General features: G+C 54.2%; 1 protein-coding gene across 1 annotated transcript in view; it reads left to right on the forward strand.

Annotated features, from left to right (window-relative positions):
• Positions 1-12657, forward strand: part of Radil (Rap associating with DIL domain) — a 72000-nt gene extending 59343 nt beyond the window's left edge. The window contains exons 8-15 of the mRNA XM_055598685.1: positions 166-403; positions 876-1048; positions 7166-7316; positions 8288-8478; positions 8790-9141; positions 9918-10057; positions 10345-10484; positions 10644-12657. Of these exons, the coding sequence (XP_055454660.1) occupies positions 166-403; positions 876-1048; positions 7166-7316; positions 8288-8478; positions 8790-9141; positions 9918-10057; positions 10345-10484; positions 10644-10749 (1491 nt within the window). The 3' untranslated portion in view covers positions 10750-12657. The remainder of the gene's footprint in view (positions 1-165; positions 404-875; positions 1049-7165; positions 7317-8287; positions 8479-8789; positions 9142-9917; positions 10058-10344; positions 10485-10643) is intronic.
• The last annotated feature ends 2000 nt before the right edge of the window (positions 12658-14657 follow it).

Here is a 14657-nt window from a genome sequence, read left to right on the forward strand (position 1 = left end):
GCCCAGCCCTGTTTGCACCTGCAGCTCCTGTCCCTGTTCCGAGAGTCCCAGAGGCAGCTCCTGCTGGGCCTCACTCCAACTCTTCCCTTAGGCTTGTTGCGTTTGGGACTCCTGGTCAGTCCTGGCATCCCTGTACATGGCTCTGGGGGTTCTCTCTCCCTGCAGTGCCTGTACGTCTGCCTCCCGGCCCTCTTGGAATGCCCTCCATTTCAGACCGAGCACAGGGAGAGCTGGCGCTCAGGCCCCGCTCTGCCGGAGGAGCTTCGACGCGTCGTGTCTGTGTTCCAGGCCACCTCGGACCTCCTGCGGCAGCTGCAGATGCACCCTGAGGTGGCCTCCCAGATGCTTGCTTATCTCCTCTTCTTCTCTGGCACGCTGCTCCTCAACCAGGTGCTGGACAAGGGTGAGTGCCGGGGGCTGGGAAAGCCAAATGTGCTCCCAAGGGAATGCTCTGCCGTGCCTGGATGCTAGAGCTGAGCCTGTGGGAGGATGGCTCAAGACCCAGGGTGGGACAAAAGCTTAGAGCATGCCTCGCAGGACACTTCAGTACCTGCCAGCAGCCTGCAGGGGCCAGTCTGAACCGCTTACAGAGTTCCCTTGATGCTGACCCCTGGCCCTGACTCACTGAGGTGCTGTTTCTCCATCAGCAGCTGAGGTTCTGGGTGTCAAACAGCCATAGCACGTGCCTGTTGCCGCACAGGCAGGATGATGGAGGGTAGGAGGGTAGGACTGGTGGCTGTCACAGCCCCTCTTGCCCCAGGGTGTGGGTAGTTTGCATTGCCTTGCAGACTGAGAGAGGACATTGAAGTGGCCTGGAAAGGGAGACGGTGCTTTAGGGACCTTAGTGTGGCTCTCCTCCTTTATTCCCTCTCCAGGGCCCTCTCTGAGTTGCTTCCATTGGCCCAGGAGTGTCCAGGCCTGTGCCCGCCTGCAGCAGTTCCTGGAGTGGGCCAGGGGCGCTGGCCTCGGGGCACCCGCCGAGCGCTTCTTTCGGAAGCTCTCCTGCACCCTGCATCTGCTGGCCACTCCCAGCGCTCAGCTCGTCCAGGTAGGAGGGCTGAGTGCAGAGAAGGACTCTGACTCTAGGTCATTGGCTTACAAACAAAGTTAAGGTGGCCTGGACTCTGCACCTGCAAAACACACATTCCCTAGGTAGCTCGTGGAGTTGCTCAGTTCCCCAGCTGTCCCCACCCACACCAGGATGGATAATCCCGTAGGTGTCTGTGGGTAGTCCCTGGGCTTTGTACTGGTCTCTGTGTGGCAAAGGGCGTTCTGCAGGTGTGACCAAGATAAAGGCCTTGAAGAGGACATGATCTCTGTCCCCTGCTGGCCTCGTCTAATCTGACTGATCCACAGAGTGGGTCTGAGCTTCGGAGGAGAGCTCACAGTGGCTGCTGTCAAGAGCCTGGGAATTTGGCAGCTAGGGCAGTCCCAGGTCAAAGCCAGCCCAGAAACAGCCTCATTCCCACAGCCATGAGGAACAGAGCACACAACACAGCTGTGAAGAAGTAGGCCCTCATCTGTAGCAGTGCTGCTCAACCTTCCTAACGCCTGTGCCCTGGACACAGTGCTTCAGACAATTATTCCATTGTAATTCTGCTGCTGTTACAAATCGTAACAGTAGATTTGGAGGTGGAGGTTTGCCGAAGGTCGTGACCCACGGGTTCAGAACCACTGTCCTAGAACTGTCCCAGTCAGCCCTGTGGGATTGTACCCTTGCATTGTTTGTCCTCAAGTTCATGGCCATTACCCCCACAGCAACTGGAACTAGGCTTTCACCCTCTTCCCTCCGCTCTTGGCACCTTCTTCCTTAGAGCACCCATCTGATGGCTGACGGAAACCCTGCAGTGGTTTCTCCTCCTGTGTGGAAACCAGTGTTACATTGGCCTGAGGTGGTGAACGTTGTGAGGGGTTGGGAGTGGAGAGCTGCAGCATAAAGCCTACCCTCAAAGCTCCTTGGGGAGCATGGTGACATTGCTCAGCCGCAGGCAGGTTTAGGGCAGCTAGCTCATTGAAAGAAGAGTAGTCCCACCAGGTTTGGTGGCTCGGGCCTGTAATCCCAGCAGCACTCTGGAGGCAGGAGCAGGAGGATTGTCGAAAGTTTGAGGCTAGCCTTACATAGTGAGTTCCAGGCCAGCCTGGGCTCCATATGGATATCCTACCTTAAAAAAAAGTAAAGAAAGAAGAAAAAGATACTCCTTTTGCAGACCCTCATGCCTGTGTCTCGGCATCTCTGCACTGTGTGACAGTGGCTGCTGTTTATCACTGAGGCTCTGCTGCCGTGGGCAGGGTGGGCAGCGCTTTGCCCTTCTGGAAAGCCAGGCCGAGGCCACACCATGGGTGTTAGTGGAGCTGTGGTTCCAGTTAGGGCTCCCGTGCCCGTTGTCCATCAGCAAGTACTAGAAATGTCGCCTGTTAGAAACCGTGCTTTAAGATTGTATTTCTTTACTTATTTATGTGTGTGTACCCACACGCCCGTACCACAGTGAGTGCGTGGAGGTGAGAGAGCAGTTCTCTGCCTCCACCTTGGGGTCCCAGGTATGGAACTCGGGTCAGCAAATGCAATGGCAAGAGCCTTTTTACCTGCTGCGCCGTTTCACCAGGCCCAGGACTCTGCCTTACATGAAGTTTACAGTGTGGGTTTTGAAAAGTAGTCGAATCTTTTTCATTATAAAGTGAAAAATTCACCATTATGTGTGTGGGCATGTCTGGCATCTGGAACATGTGAATTTAATTTGCTTCCTTCCCAAATATCACTTAGGTTTACTGCAAGGAAGCACCATGAACAGATAACTTGGGGAGGAAAGAGTGTATTTGGCTTACAGTTCCATATTACTGTTTATCAAAGAAGGAGGTGAGGACAGGAACTCAAACAGGCCAGAACTTGGAGTCAGGAGCTGATGCAGAGGCCGTGGAGGGGTGCTGCTGACTGCCTTGCTCCTTATGGCTTGCTCAACCTGCTATCTTACGGAACCCAGGGCCGTCAGCCCAAGGATGGAGTCACCCAACAATTAAGAAAATGCGCTACAGCTGCATCTTAAGGAGGCATTTTTCAATTGAGGTTCCCTCCTTTCAGATAACTCCAGCTTGTGCCAAGTTGCTGCAAGACTGGCACGCAGAGTCACTAAGCATTTTTATTTTCTTTAGCTGGAGATGGAACCCAGCATGATAACCTGGGCATGATAGGCAGGTGCTTCAGCACTGAGCCACACCCCTAGCCCCTCACTGGAGGATTCTAGATAAGTGCTCTACCTCTGAGTTACACCCCAGTCCCTCACTGAGGGATTCTAGGTGTTGCTATTGAACCACACCTCTGGGCCCTTTAGGCAGGTGCTCTACCACTGAGCCATGCCTCCAGCCCTCAAGAGAAATTTTGTTAAGTATGGTTTTTGGATGGAGTGGCCTGAAGGAGCAGCTTGCATGAAGGATGAAATTCAAAGTCCTCTAGTTGAAGAAACAGAAAAGCAGTGAAGGGACAAGCATGCTTCTGCAGGGACCACAAAGTGTTGAACGTGAGGTCTGCCTGCTGGACCCACATGTGTGAGAACACCCCCCCCCCGCCCACACACACACCTAATGACAGTGATAAAAGGGAATGATGGGCTGGGCGTATGTAGCTCAGTGGTAAAGTGCGTGCTCAGCTCATGCAAGATCCCGGTTCCCGTCCAGGTCCTTTATCATCAGCTGCTGTGTGTGGGCAAAGTCTGTCACAGTCATTGTGACGTTCAGCATGTGAGATGCTGAAGCGCAGGCGGCTGACCCTCCGCCCTTCTGTTGAGCTGGGTCTGTGAAGCAGAGCTCATGCTTTGGGCTCATGGGTCTCAGCTCACACGGGGCCTCGGTCGGGGCCAACATTCTTGTTACTGCTCCTCACATTGGCTCTGGGTGGCCCTTGGGGCTGTGGCAGCATGTCCATTTGAGAAAAGCCGTCAGGTTGAGTATTTCAGATTTGTGCAGCCTCTCTCTCTCTCTCTCTCTCTCTCTCTCTCTGTGTGTGTGTGTGTGTGTGTGTGTGTGTGTGTAGATAAGAGGACAGACAACCTTGACTGTCACTCCCCAGGCGCCTTTCACGCCTTTCACCTTCTGTGTGAGACAGGGTGTCTCCTTGCCTGGCGCTTGGCCAGGTAGTAGGCTAGCTGGTCCGTGAGCTCCGGCCATCTGCCTGTCTTCTCCACGGGATTCCATGCAGGGCACTTAGTCTTTCACATGGGTGGTGCTGAGCTTGGGAGGCAAACACCTGAGCACCGGGGCCCTCCTCCCAGCTGTGTGTCGGGTCTGAGTGAGTGCTTCATCCAGGAAGGAAGCAGCTGACTCCCCTGCTCTCTCTCTCTCGGCTGCTCCTGTCTGCTCAGCAAGGTGCCTGCCCCTTCCCACACTGAGGGCTGGAGCCACGGGAGACTGGGAGGCCCCACGGTGAAGCCAGCCAGCCCAGGCCCTGGTGGGCACTGTGGGTCGTAGGGTGAGGTGTGACAAGTGGCAAACTCAGTCTGCCAAGAGCCGGGTAGCAGGTATTTTAGTCTTGTTTTCCACACAGAGGCCATTCATCCATATTCTTCATGGTCATTGCTTCTAAACCCTCTAGAAAGAAAGTGTCCTTAGCCTGAGGGTCTTATTCAGATAGGCTCAGACTAGCCAGCATAAATCAACTGCAGAGGAAACCGAGTATTTCTATCCTTGTGAAAATCGGAGAAGAAATAGTTTTCACAAGTATCAATGCACCTGTAAATAAGATAACAAGATTTTTGGGGGCCAGGCACAGTGACACACACTTTGTAATTCCTGTACTCTGGAAGCTGAGGCAGGAAGATCATGAATTCAAGGCCAACCTGAGCTTCATGAAGAGACCCTGTCCTTTTTAAAACAGTTTTGCAAAGATTTATTTTTTAAATTGTGTGTGTGTGTATATATATGTATATATTTCTCTATATACATATATATGTATAAACATATATGGAGATATACATACATCTCTCTATATATGTATATATGTATATATATATGTGTATATATGTATATATATATAAGAGAGAGAGAGAGGAGGCGGGTTTCAAGACAGGGTTTCTCTGTGTAGCCTTGGCTCTCCTAGACTCGTTTTGTAGACCAGGCTGGCCTCAAACTCACAGAGATCCTCCTGCCTCTGCCTCCTTGAGTGCTGGGATTCAGGCGTGAGCCACCGTACCTGGCTAAGATTGATTTTTTTATTTAATGTATGTGAGTAAATGCCATGTCTGCGCAGGTGCCTACAGAAGAGGGTACTGGTTGCCGGCTGGAGGGAGCTGGCTGTAAGCCGCCTGGTGTGGATGCTGGGAACTGACCTTGGATCTGTAAGAGCAGCAAGCACCATACGTATCTTTCTGAGTCTGTGTTATCTTACTCAGGATAATCTTTTCTAGTTCCATCCATTTGCCTGCAAATTTCATGATTTCCTTGTTTTTAATGGCTGAGTAGGATTCCAGTGTGTAAATGTTCCAGAGTTTTTGGTCCTACAGTACAGGATACACGCACTACAGTGCACAGACCCCAAGAAGACAAGTCCAATGGGCATCTTGGGCTTCACGTCGGCCCGATAGTCAGTGGAGTGGGGGTGTCTCTGATATGGACTATGGTTCCTGCTTTTTGATCACCTCCCCCTGGTGGGACTGTCCTGCCAGGCCACAGGGGAGGAGGACAAGCTCAGTCCTCATGTGACTAGATGAGCTGGGGTGTCTGCATAGGGGCTCCCCTATTCTGAGGACAAGGGCAGGGGGGATGGTGGTCTAGGTCAGCCAGGGCTACACAGAGAAACCCTGTCTCGGAAATATACATACATACATACATATATATATATATATATATATATATATATATATATATAAATAAAAATGTATATACATTTATATTTATAATATATATAAATTTAAAAAGACCTATGACCAAGATGTAAATTGAATTAATTAATAAAAAAGAGCAGCAAGCACAGTTAGCTGCTAACTGCTGAAGCATCGCCCCGGCCCCATTGATATTTTGAAATTCCACTTATTTATTTATTGTATGTGCTTGTGTGTAGGCACATGCACATTTGGAGGTCAGAGGGCGACTTGGAGGAGTTGCTTCTCTTTCTACCACGTAGGTCTTGGAGCTTCAGCTCAGGTGACAGGCGCCTCACCCGCTGAGCCGGCTGACTGGTGCAGGACTTTATGTGGGTAAACAAAACCGATCAAGAATTCTTATCAATTAAAACTCCAGGAGCAGAAGTGAAAAGGCCCAGTGGGAGGGAGTGGAGTTAAGAGTGAAGGAAATCTTCACAAAAGTGCCACCCAAACACTGGAGAGCAGAGCACAGAGAGGAGCCAGAGGAGGAGAGGGAGGGATGTGACTGTGGCTGGTCCCTCCCTGACAGCCTGGGGGCAGGCCGCAGAAAGGGGAGGGAGACGTGAAGAAACAACCCTCCCCCTGTGCATCCTGGGCTGGAGGGCTGTGTGCAGGGCTTGCCAGTAAGAATGTGGCCCTGGGTCAGTTCCTATCCCTGCGCCAACAGCCCTGAGGCTCTGGCTGTCTGGTTGTCCCTGGGGTATAGACTCTGGATGGCTTCAGCCCAGGTCTGTGGCTGTTGGCAGGAAATGAAGCCATGGAGGGAGGGAGGGAGGGAGGGGAAGGAAGGGAGAGGGAAAGGAAGAGAGACAGAGAGCACTAAGGGTGGCTTTAGCCTTGTTATGTATCCCAGGCTGGGGTTGAACTCCTGATCCTCCTTCCCTCACCCCTGGGAGTGCTAGCATTGGTTACAAGTGGGCACCACCATGCCTGGCTGTCCCTTTGCTTTGTCTTAGGAGAGCTTTCCTACCCTGCGCACAGTCACACCCCACAGTTCCTGATGTCACTGTTTCTGGCACATAGGCTTTCCTTCCTCCTTGCCTTACTCCCTTCTTTCCACTGCTCCTGGGTTTCCTGAGTCAGGGTCTTACTTTTTAGCCCAGGCCAGCCTCCTCACTGAGGATAAGGTGCGTCATGCTGTGGTGTCTTCTGCTCTGTCCCTTCACGGACCAGGACCCCCTGTCTGCACTGTCCCATCTGCCCACCCTTGGAGTGAGAGGACTAGCGCCCTACCTGAGGAGGGACTGTCCCTGGGCCTGTGAGCAGGGGGCTGCCTCGTGCGCCTGGAGGCCTTTGACTGAGCATCTTGTCCCCAGATGAACTGGGCCACCCTTCGGGCCACATTCCCTGCCCTGAACCCTGCTCAGCTGCACTGGCTGCTGACTCAGTACCAGCTGGCCTCTGCCATGGGCCCGATGAGTGCCTGGGAGCCAGGAGCCCAAGACAGCCCAGAGGCCTTCCAGTCCGGTGAGCCTTCCCAGTGGCCAACGTGTGGGGAGGGGCGGGTGGGGGTAAGGGTGGGGGGTGGAGACCCCAAGCTGTGGCTCAGAAAAGCATCAGAGCAGCCCACTGAGGCAGGAACACCGGAGCCTGCTCCACCGGGCACCTCCACCCAGGACCCTACATGGCCCCCCACCCCCATGTCAGTCTCACCTCTGCTCTTAGGGCTTCAGCCTGGGCTCAGCTGGCACCCAGATGATCAGGAAGTGAACAGGAGGGTGAGGTTGCAAGCTTCTGGAGACATTCCTCAGCTCTGAGCGTGCATATTGTTCACACACATGCACACACCCATGCCCTGGTGGGGCCATACACACACACATACATAAATACATACATACATACATACATACATACATACATACATACATACATACATACATACACACTTACACACTTACACACTTCAATTTGTAGGTTATACACAGCTCCCTTCATAAACACGGCTTAGAGCGTGCAGATAAAAGGTGCAGGCTGATTGACAGGCTGCGGGTGTGCATAAGGCTTCCCACTGTCCTCCTGTTGCCTGGGCACCACTGGCTAGGCTGGGCACAGAGGGCACCTCTAACAGTGCACTTGGGTCTGCCCGATCCCACTGGGTCCCGTCTGCTGAACTAATTGGTATCAGAACACTCCCTCACTCTCCCTGCCGTGTACCAGGCTTTGTGCTGGGAACGGAGCTGGCATCAGAAAGGTTCCTCCTGCCTCCCACCCAGGACCGGCACACAGTAACATCCCATGTACACACGTGTGTGTCTTAGTGGCACACGGGTGTGTGTGGAGGTACGCTCAGTCTAGACAGCCTTGCTAGGATTCAGAAACGAAGAGACTAGGCTAGGACTCCCCTGTCTGAGATCCTGCTGTCATGTCCCATGGGTGGGTGAGCAGCAGAGATGGAGGGAGGAGAGGCCAGGTCCCAGCGCCTTGCTCCTCCCCCACAGAGGACATCCTGGAGTCCTATGAGAACCCGCCGCCCATCGTCCTGCCGAGCCAGGGCTTCCACGTGGATGTGGACGCAGACTGCCTGGAGGACAGCATCTACCAGCACCTGCTCTACATCCGCCACTTCCTGTGGGGGCTGCGGAGCCCAGCCAGCCCTGACAGTGGGCCTGCCCATCCCGAGAGCATCGAGGTACAGTGGGACAGGGATGTCGGTGGGGAGGGAGGGACTGAGCCACTCAGAGCAGCCTTCCATTGACTGTCACCGCACAGCCTGTCTGCGTTGGGCTGGGGGATGCAGCAGGCATGACAGAGACATCCCGGTCATTTGATTTGGTACCAGCTTGCAAACACTTCACTCACTCTTTGTGCCTGGCATGGCCTGGCTGGGCCTGTATCCTCCAGGGTGGCTTGTCTGTATCTCTTCTCCTCACAGGGAGGCACCGTGGGCACCTGGCCCATCACCTTCTCTGAGCCTCAGTTTTTGTCCACCTCTCTTCCCAGGGCCTGTACCACACGATTCCTGAGGGGCATCTGGAAGGCCATGGCTGCCCCCTGGCTAATAGGGACCCAGGCAGAGGAGCTGTTGAAACTGCCCCAGCCCATTCTCTTCCTGTCACTGGAGCTCCCCGGGCACAAGGTCCCCCCGGAAGACAGCCTATCCGAGGGGACCGAAGGGGTTCCCAGGCTAGCTCTCTGCACACTGACTCCTCCTGCCTGCTCACGCCTCCCAGCACACCACTGGGCCTGGAGCCTGGAGGTCCCACCTGGCCAGAGCCCAGTGGCCTCCGTGGAAAAGCACCTCTTGAAGGGCAGAGGAACGGGCCAGGTGGTCCTACCGGTGCAGCTCTGGAAGGTGAGGCTGGCCTGCTCCTGACTGGGTAGCAGCCCCACCTTGTCTCTTGATAGCAGGGCTGCCCTGTCAGCCAACCCTGTGTCCAGAGTGTGCTCCTCAGTGCCCGGTCAGGGACAGAACGGGCAGGTGCGTGCATATGTGCACTGAGGGATGAGCATGTCTAGATGCGTATGTGTGTTTGCATGTACATATATGTGCACAGTGGGGCCCGCCTGGCCCCATGACGACTCTTATCATTGTGGCCTGGATTCTCCTTCAAGTTGGAAGGCGCCTGGCTTTGGGTGCTGGGTGGAGCAGGACAAGGAGGCAAGCTACCTCCTCAGGTTCTGGGACCAGGGCTCAGAACTGTTAGGTCAGGCGCAGTCCCAGATGCGAGCTCTGTTGTAGAAAGGCACAGGGTGGCCCTTGGCTAGGCTGGGGCGTGGGGCAGGCCCTGGGCACAATGAGAGGCCTCAGGGAGGGTGGACTTACAGTTCCTCCTGGTGGCACGAGGGAGGCAAATAGGACAGCGGCGGGAGGCTAGGCTGCCCCTATGTGTTGGGTCCCTGGCCTCTGGGAAACAGCTGGCCTCAAAGGGGTTGATGTCCCGTTGATTCTGGGCCTGTCCCTCCCCCGGGCTTGCTGTCATGTTCTGTCCGTCGTCTCTCTGGGGATCCAGGAACACTTGCTGTGTGCTGTCACGTGGTACATCTCTGTGTCCCCCAGAGGCCCCCTGTGTTCTGACTCAGGGAATGAGTGCTGGGCTCCTTATCCCCCCACCCCTTCTCTGCCCGCAGGAGACCCTGTTCAGGCTGCTGCTGAGCCTCCTGCTGAGGGCCCCAGCCCCAGCTCCAGCACCGAGGACTTCTGCTACGTGTTCATGGTGGAGCTGGAGCGAGGCCCCTCAGGGCTGGGGATGGGCCTGATTGATGGCATGGTGAGGACTCTGGAGCTCAGCCCTCTCTCCCGTTACGGCAGACTGTTCCTCTACAGTGCGAGCGTGGCCAGGGCCTGTGAGAAATACCTGCACTGCCTCATGGGCCTGCCTTTCGGGGCAACGATGGGCCCCAGTGTTCCCCTGTGGGACACATGGGAACCGTAATTTGTGACCTGGTTGCACTAGGCATGCCCAAGGTGACAGGGAGGGTTGGGGGGATGCAGGGTCTTTGCTGGGGAGAACATTGTTGGCACCAGCCGTGTCCTGAGGCCCCTGCTTCTTCCCAGCACACATCTCTGGGGTCCCCGGGACTCTACATACAGACCCTGCTTCCTGGGAGCCCCGCAGCGTCTGACGGGCGGCTGTCACTGGGAGACCGAATCCTGGAGGTGAACGGCAGCAACCTGATGGGTGTCAGCTACATGAGGTATGTGCCACCCCTGGCCTGGGACACTGGAGTAGCCAGGGGAGTTGGTGGGGGCACCTGCAGGCCAGTCCTGCATCCTGGGGAGGGGAGAAGCAGGGACTGGGGGAGCAGTCCGTGCTGCCCCTTCCGTACCAGCTTCACCGTGTTCCTTGATTTTAGGGCAGTAGATCTGATCCGAAACGGAGGCAAGAAGATGCGCTTTCTGGTTGCCAAGTCTGATGTGGAGACAGCCAAGAAAATCCGCGTCCGAAAGCCCCCTTCCTAACAGACCAAAGACCCTTACCCCAGTACCCGCTTCCTGTCTCCTTGCCAGGTGGCACCACCACCCCCCCTCGCTACCAGCCCACACTCCCCAGTCCAGCCAGTCCTGGGTTTTAATGTGGATGGAGTGAGTCCCTGTGTCGTGGCCTCACGTTGAGGACACCTGTTGATAGTGTACATTTTAGTGTATATTTATTTATATGACACATGACACTAAGTTGTGACATTTCCTACAGAGCTTTTATGTTTAAAGACTTTAATGGAGAAGTTAGATTCAATAAACTATCTTTCGTATTCTTACAGGGGGATTAGGATCTGCAGTGCAACACTGAGGGAAGCCAGCGGCTCTGTGGCAACCCTTCTTGTCCAGTCAGCACAGAAGCCAGGAGTGCGCCTAGTATGGATTATGATAGATATAGTTCCTTACTGGTCCCCTGCCCTGCTTCTGGTTCTGCAAATTGGACCCAGGGGTCTTGATGTGCTAGACAGGCACTCGACCACTGAGCCACACCCCAGCCCCTCACTGGGGGATTCTAGACAGGCACTCGACCACTGAGCCACACCCCAGCCCCTCACTGGGAGATTCTAGGCAGGGGCTTTACCACTGAGCTACCGCCCTCAGCCCCTCTTTTTATATTTTGTTTTGTAACAGTCTCACTGAGTTGCCTAGGGTGGCCTTGAACTTGCTGTGTAGCTCAAGCAGACTGTGAACTTTCTACCTTCCTGCCCCAGCCTCCTGAGCAGCTCTAATTACAGGCCTGCTTTCCTCAAGCTAGGCTGTCGATTACTTGAATGACCCTCTACCCCAGAACTTCGGCTTTTTTTGCAGCTGGGAAACAAGAACCACAAGTCACGGTGGTCCTGTCTTTTGGTCCTTTGTTTGAGACTGGTTCCAGGCTGGTGTGGCACATACTGTGAAGGAGGTGGTTCAGGGCAGCTCCCAACAACCTGAGGCCTTGCAGTGTGAGCCCCCATGCCTGTCTAGATGATTAGGCTGATGTTTTTGCAGGCCTGAGCCAGCCTTGAGCCCCCAGCCTACTGAGCCGACCTCCACTCTTCTCCGCTGTCGCCCGTCACCAAGGCAGGTGGTTGAACACTTAACACTAAGGTGAGGGTCCAGGCTCTTCTTCCCTTTCCACTGTTGGGAAGCCAGCCTCCTTCTCCAGCCAGGGCCTGGCTGTGCTGGGGTAGCAGCTGGCACATGCGTACACTGGGGTGAGCAAGCTTGGCCACGCTGTCCATCAGCAGGCAGCAGCTATGTTCACGGTCTCAGTGTGCACACTCATCTTTTTAAAGAGTTCAGTGTGTGCGTGCATGTGTGTGCGTGTGTGTCCACGTGTGTGTTGAGGTGCACAGGTGCCCCAGCATGTGCTGAGGGAAGGGGACAGCCTCAGGTGTCGTCCCTCACCCTGTTACAGGCAAGCTCACTCTTTTGTTGGCTGATGTGTGCAGCGGGCTCGGTGGCCTGAGGGCATCCACTGTTCTCTTCCTCCCCTCTCATTGTAGGAGTGTGAGGATCACAGGTGCGTTGGCTACTGTAGCTGGCTTTATGCAGCTTCTGGGGTGTGAGCTCAGGTCCACGTGCTTGTATGGCAAGGGTGTCACCCACTGGGCCATCTCTCCAGCCCAAGGTCCTCATAGATTCAACAGGAATAGAGGGAGTCTGGGAGCAGTCCCCGTCAGCTGCAGACACCCAGGCGTGAAAGGGATCTCTGTGGAGGGCACCGGCCTCTGCAGCAGTCCTGGATTGGCCCTGTTGCTTGCCCCCATGCTTCTCCATGCTGCCCTCTCCTGGTTGCCACTGGGAGCTGCAGTGCATCCACTGCAGCTTTCTACCTGCTGCAAGCCTCCACCTGGCGTGGACAGCCAGCCGCAACTCGATGAGGCCCAAGATGCTGGATCGAGTATATAAAGATCCTAATTACAAAACCCCTTGGTTACATTTTTATTATTTCGTGTGCATGGGACGGGGAGGTTTGCATGCATGCCAGGGTGTGCATGTGGAGACCAGAGAACAACTGTGGGAGTCAGCTCTCTCTACCACGGAGTCTGGGGCTTTAACTCCGGTCAGCAGGCTTGGCGTGGAGCCCTTACCCACTGAGTCATTGTGCTGCCCCAAGTCTAGTTTTTCAAGATTCTAAAATGTTCTATGGATTATGTGTGTGTCCTCATGAGTTTGTAGGTGCTGTCCACATTCAGGAGCCACCGAGGCTGGAAGAGGGCGCCAGTGGTTGCAAGTTGCCATGTGGGTGCTGTGAGCCAAGCCCCGGTCCTCTGCCAAAACAGTAAACACTCCCAACCACCAGCCATCTCTCCAGTCACCCGTTCCTAAGTGTAGTTCTTAAAGGACAATTTAAAATCCACAGCTTCACTCAGAAGAAATGCTTACAGCCCAGAGCAGACCTGAGAGGCTGAAGCAGGTCGGGTTCCTGGTCCTCACTCTTGACTCCCTTGGTCACAAGCCCCATGCTATGGAGCAGAGTAGGGGACCCCACATTCTGGCAGGGTTACAGGACTGAGAAGTTCAGCAAGAAGCCTTCTGCAGTGAGCCAGCATGACTCCGATTCAGAACAAAATGAGGAAATATATTGAACCCCAGTATAGTTCCCTGAAACTTCCTGATAGAGGGAAAAATTCAATTTTTCAAGCAATTTTTCTCACTGAGAGTGTTTAGGGTTAAACAGTGGAGCAGATTGCATGGATAAGGGTTCCCGGGGAGATGGGTGTCACTGCCACAATTCTGGTACTGGTTCATTTTGTTATCCAGGAATTAACCTAAAGAAACGAGCACAGCACATGAGATAAAACTCAGCAACATGCTTGTAGCTCAAGTGTAGCTCATCCTTCTAAAAGCTCAAGGCTGTGTGCCTGTAACTCCAGTGCTAGTTTGGTGGGTGTTGATATGTGGGTGTGTGCGGGGGAGGTGGGTATGGTGGGAGTGACAGGAAGGTCCCTGGACCTGCCTAAGCCAGCGGAGTCTGTGAGCTCGGGGGTTCAATGAGAAACCCTTGTCTCACTAAGGTGGGTCCACCTGCACATACACAGGGCGAGACAGACCTTGGAACTTCTCGTCACAAGGACGTCTTCATCAAATCCCTCTCCTCAGGGCTCAGGAAGCTAGCTGAAGAGGAGGCAGAAAGACTGGAAGAGCCAGAGGGGGTGGGTGACAGTCTTCCAGACACAACAGGACTGACGTACAGCACATGGTAACTCAGACTGTCGACCTTCAGGGGCCTGCACAGATCCAAAGTGGACAAGGTCCCAGTGCTGACATGAGGAAGTAGACCCATCCCCCACCAAGAAGCTAGCTCCAACTAACCACCGTTCCTAAGAAAAAAATGAGGTTCTCCAAGGGAGTCTCACTGTGTGCACTTAAGGGTAGGTCCATGCCCAGAGCAGATGGCTAACACAAACTCACAAACTGGTCTACAAAGTGAGTCCAGGTCGGCCAGGGCTACACAGAAAAAAAACCTGCATTGAAAAACCCGAGAGAGAGAGAGAGAGATGAGGTTGGAAGGGTAGGGAGGATCTGGGAGATGAGGAAGGGGAAAACGAGCAGAATAAATTGTATGAAAACTTTTCATTAAAAAAAAAAAAATTTAAAGTGGTTTGATGAGATGGGTCGGTGGGCAAGAACAGCCGCTGCGGAGCCTGACAACTTGAGAGCCATCCCTAGGACGGAACTGACTGAAAACTTGTCCGATCCCAAATAGAAGAGAAGAATCAAATTAGTGGAGAGCGACTGAGGAAAGCACGGACGCCAACCTCCAGCCTCTACGGTGCATGCACGGGCACACACAAACATACTACATCCCTGGTGTGAGTGCAAGCATGTTGTCAGGCATTCTTGTGAAAGATGATTACAATGTGCTAAAAGCCGGAGTGAGTGTGCCAAAGCTCCACAGGCCCCCG

This window comes from Psammomys obesus, unplaced genomic scaffold, assembly GCF_907164565.1.
Source record: "Psammomys obesus unplaced genomic scaffold, mPsaObe1.curated_primary_1811, whole genome shotgun sequence".
NCBI classification, from domain to species: Eukaryota; Metazoa; Chordata; class Mammalia; order Rodentia; family Muridae; genus Psammomys; species Psammomys obesus.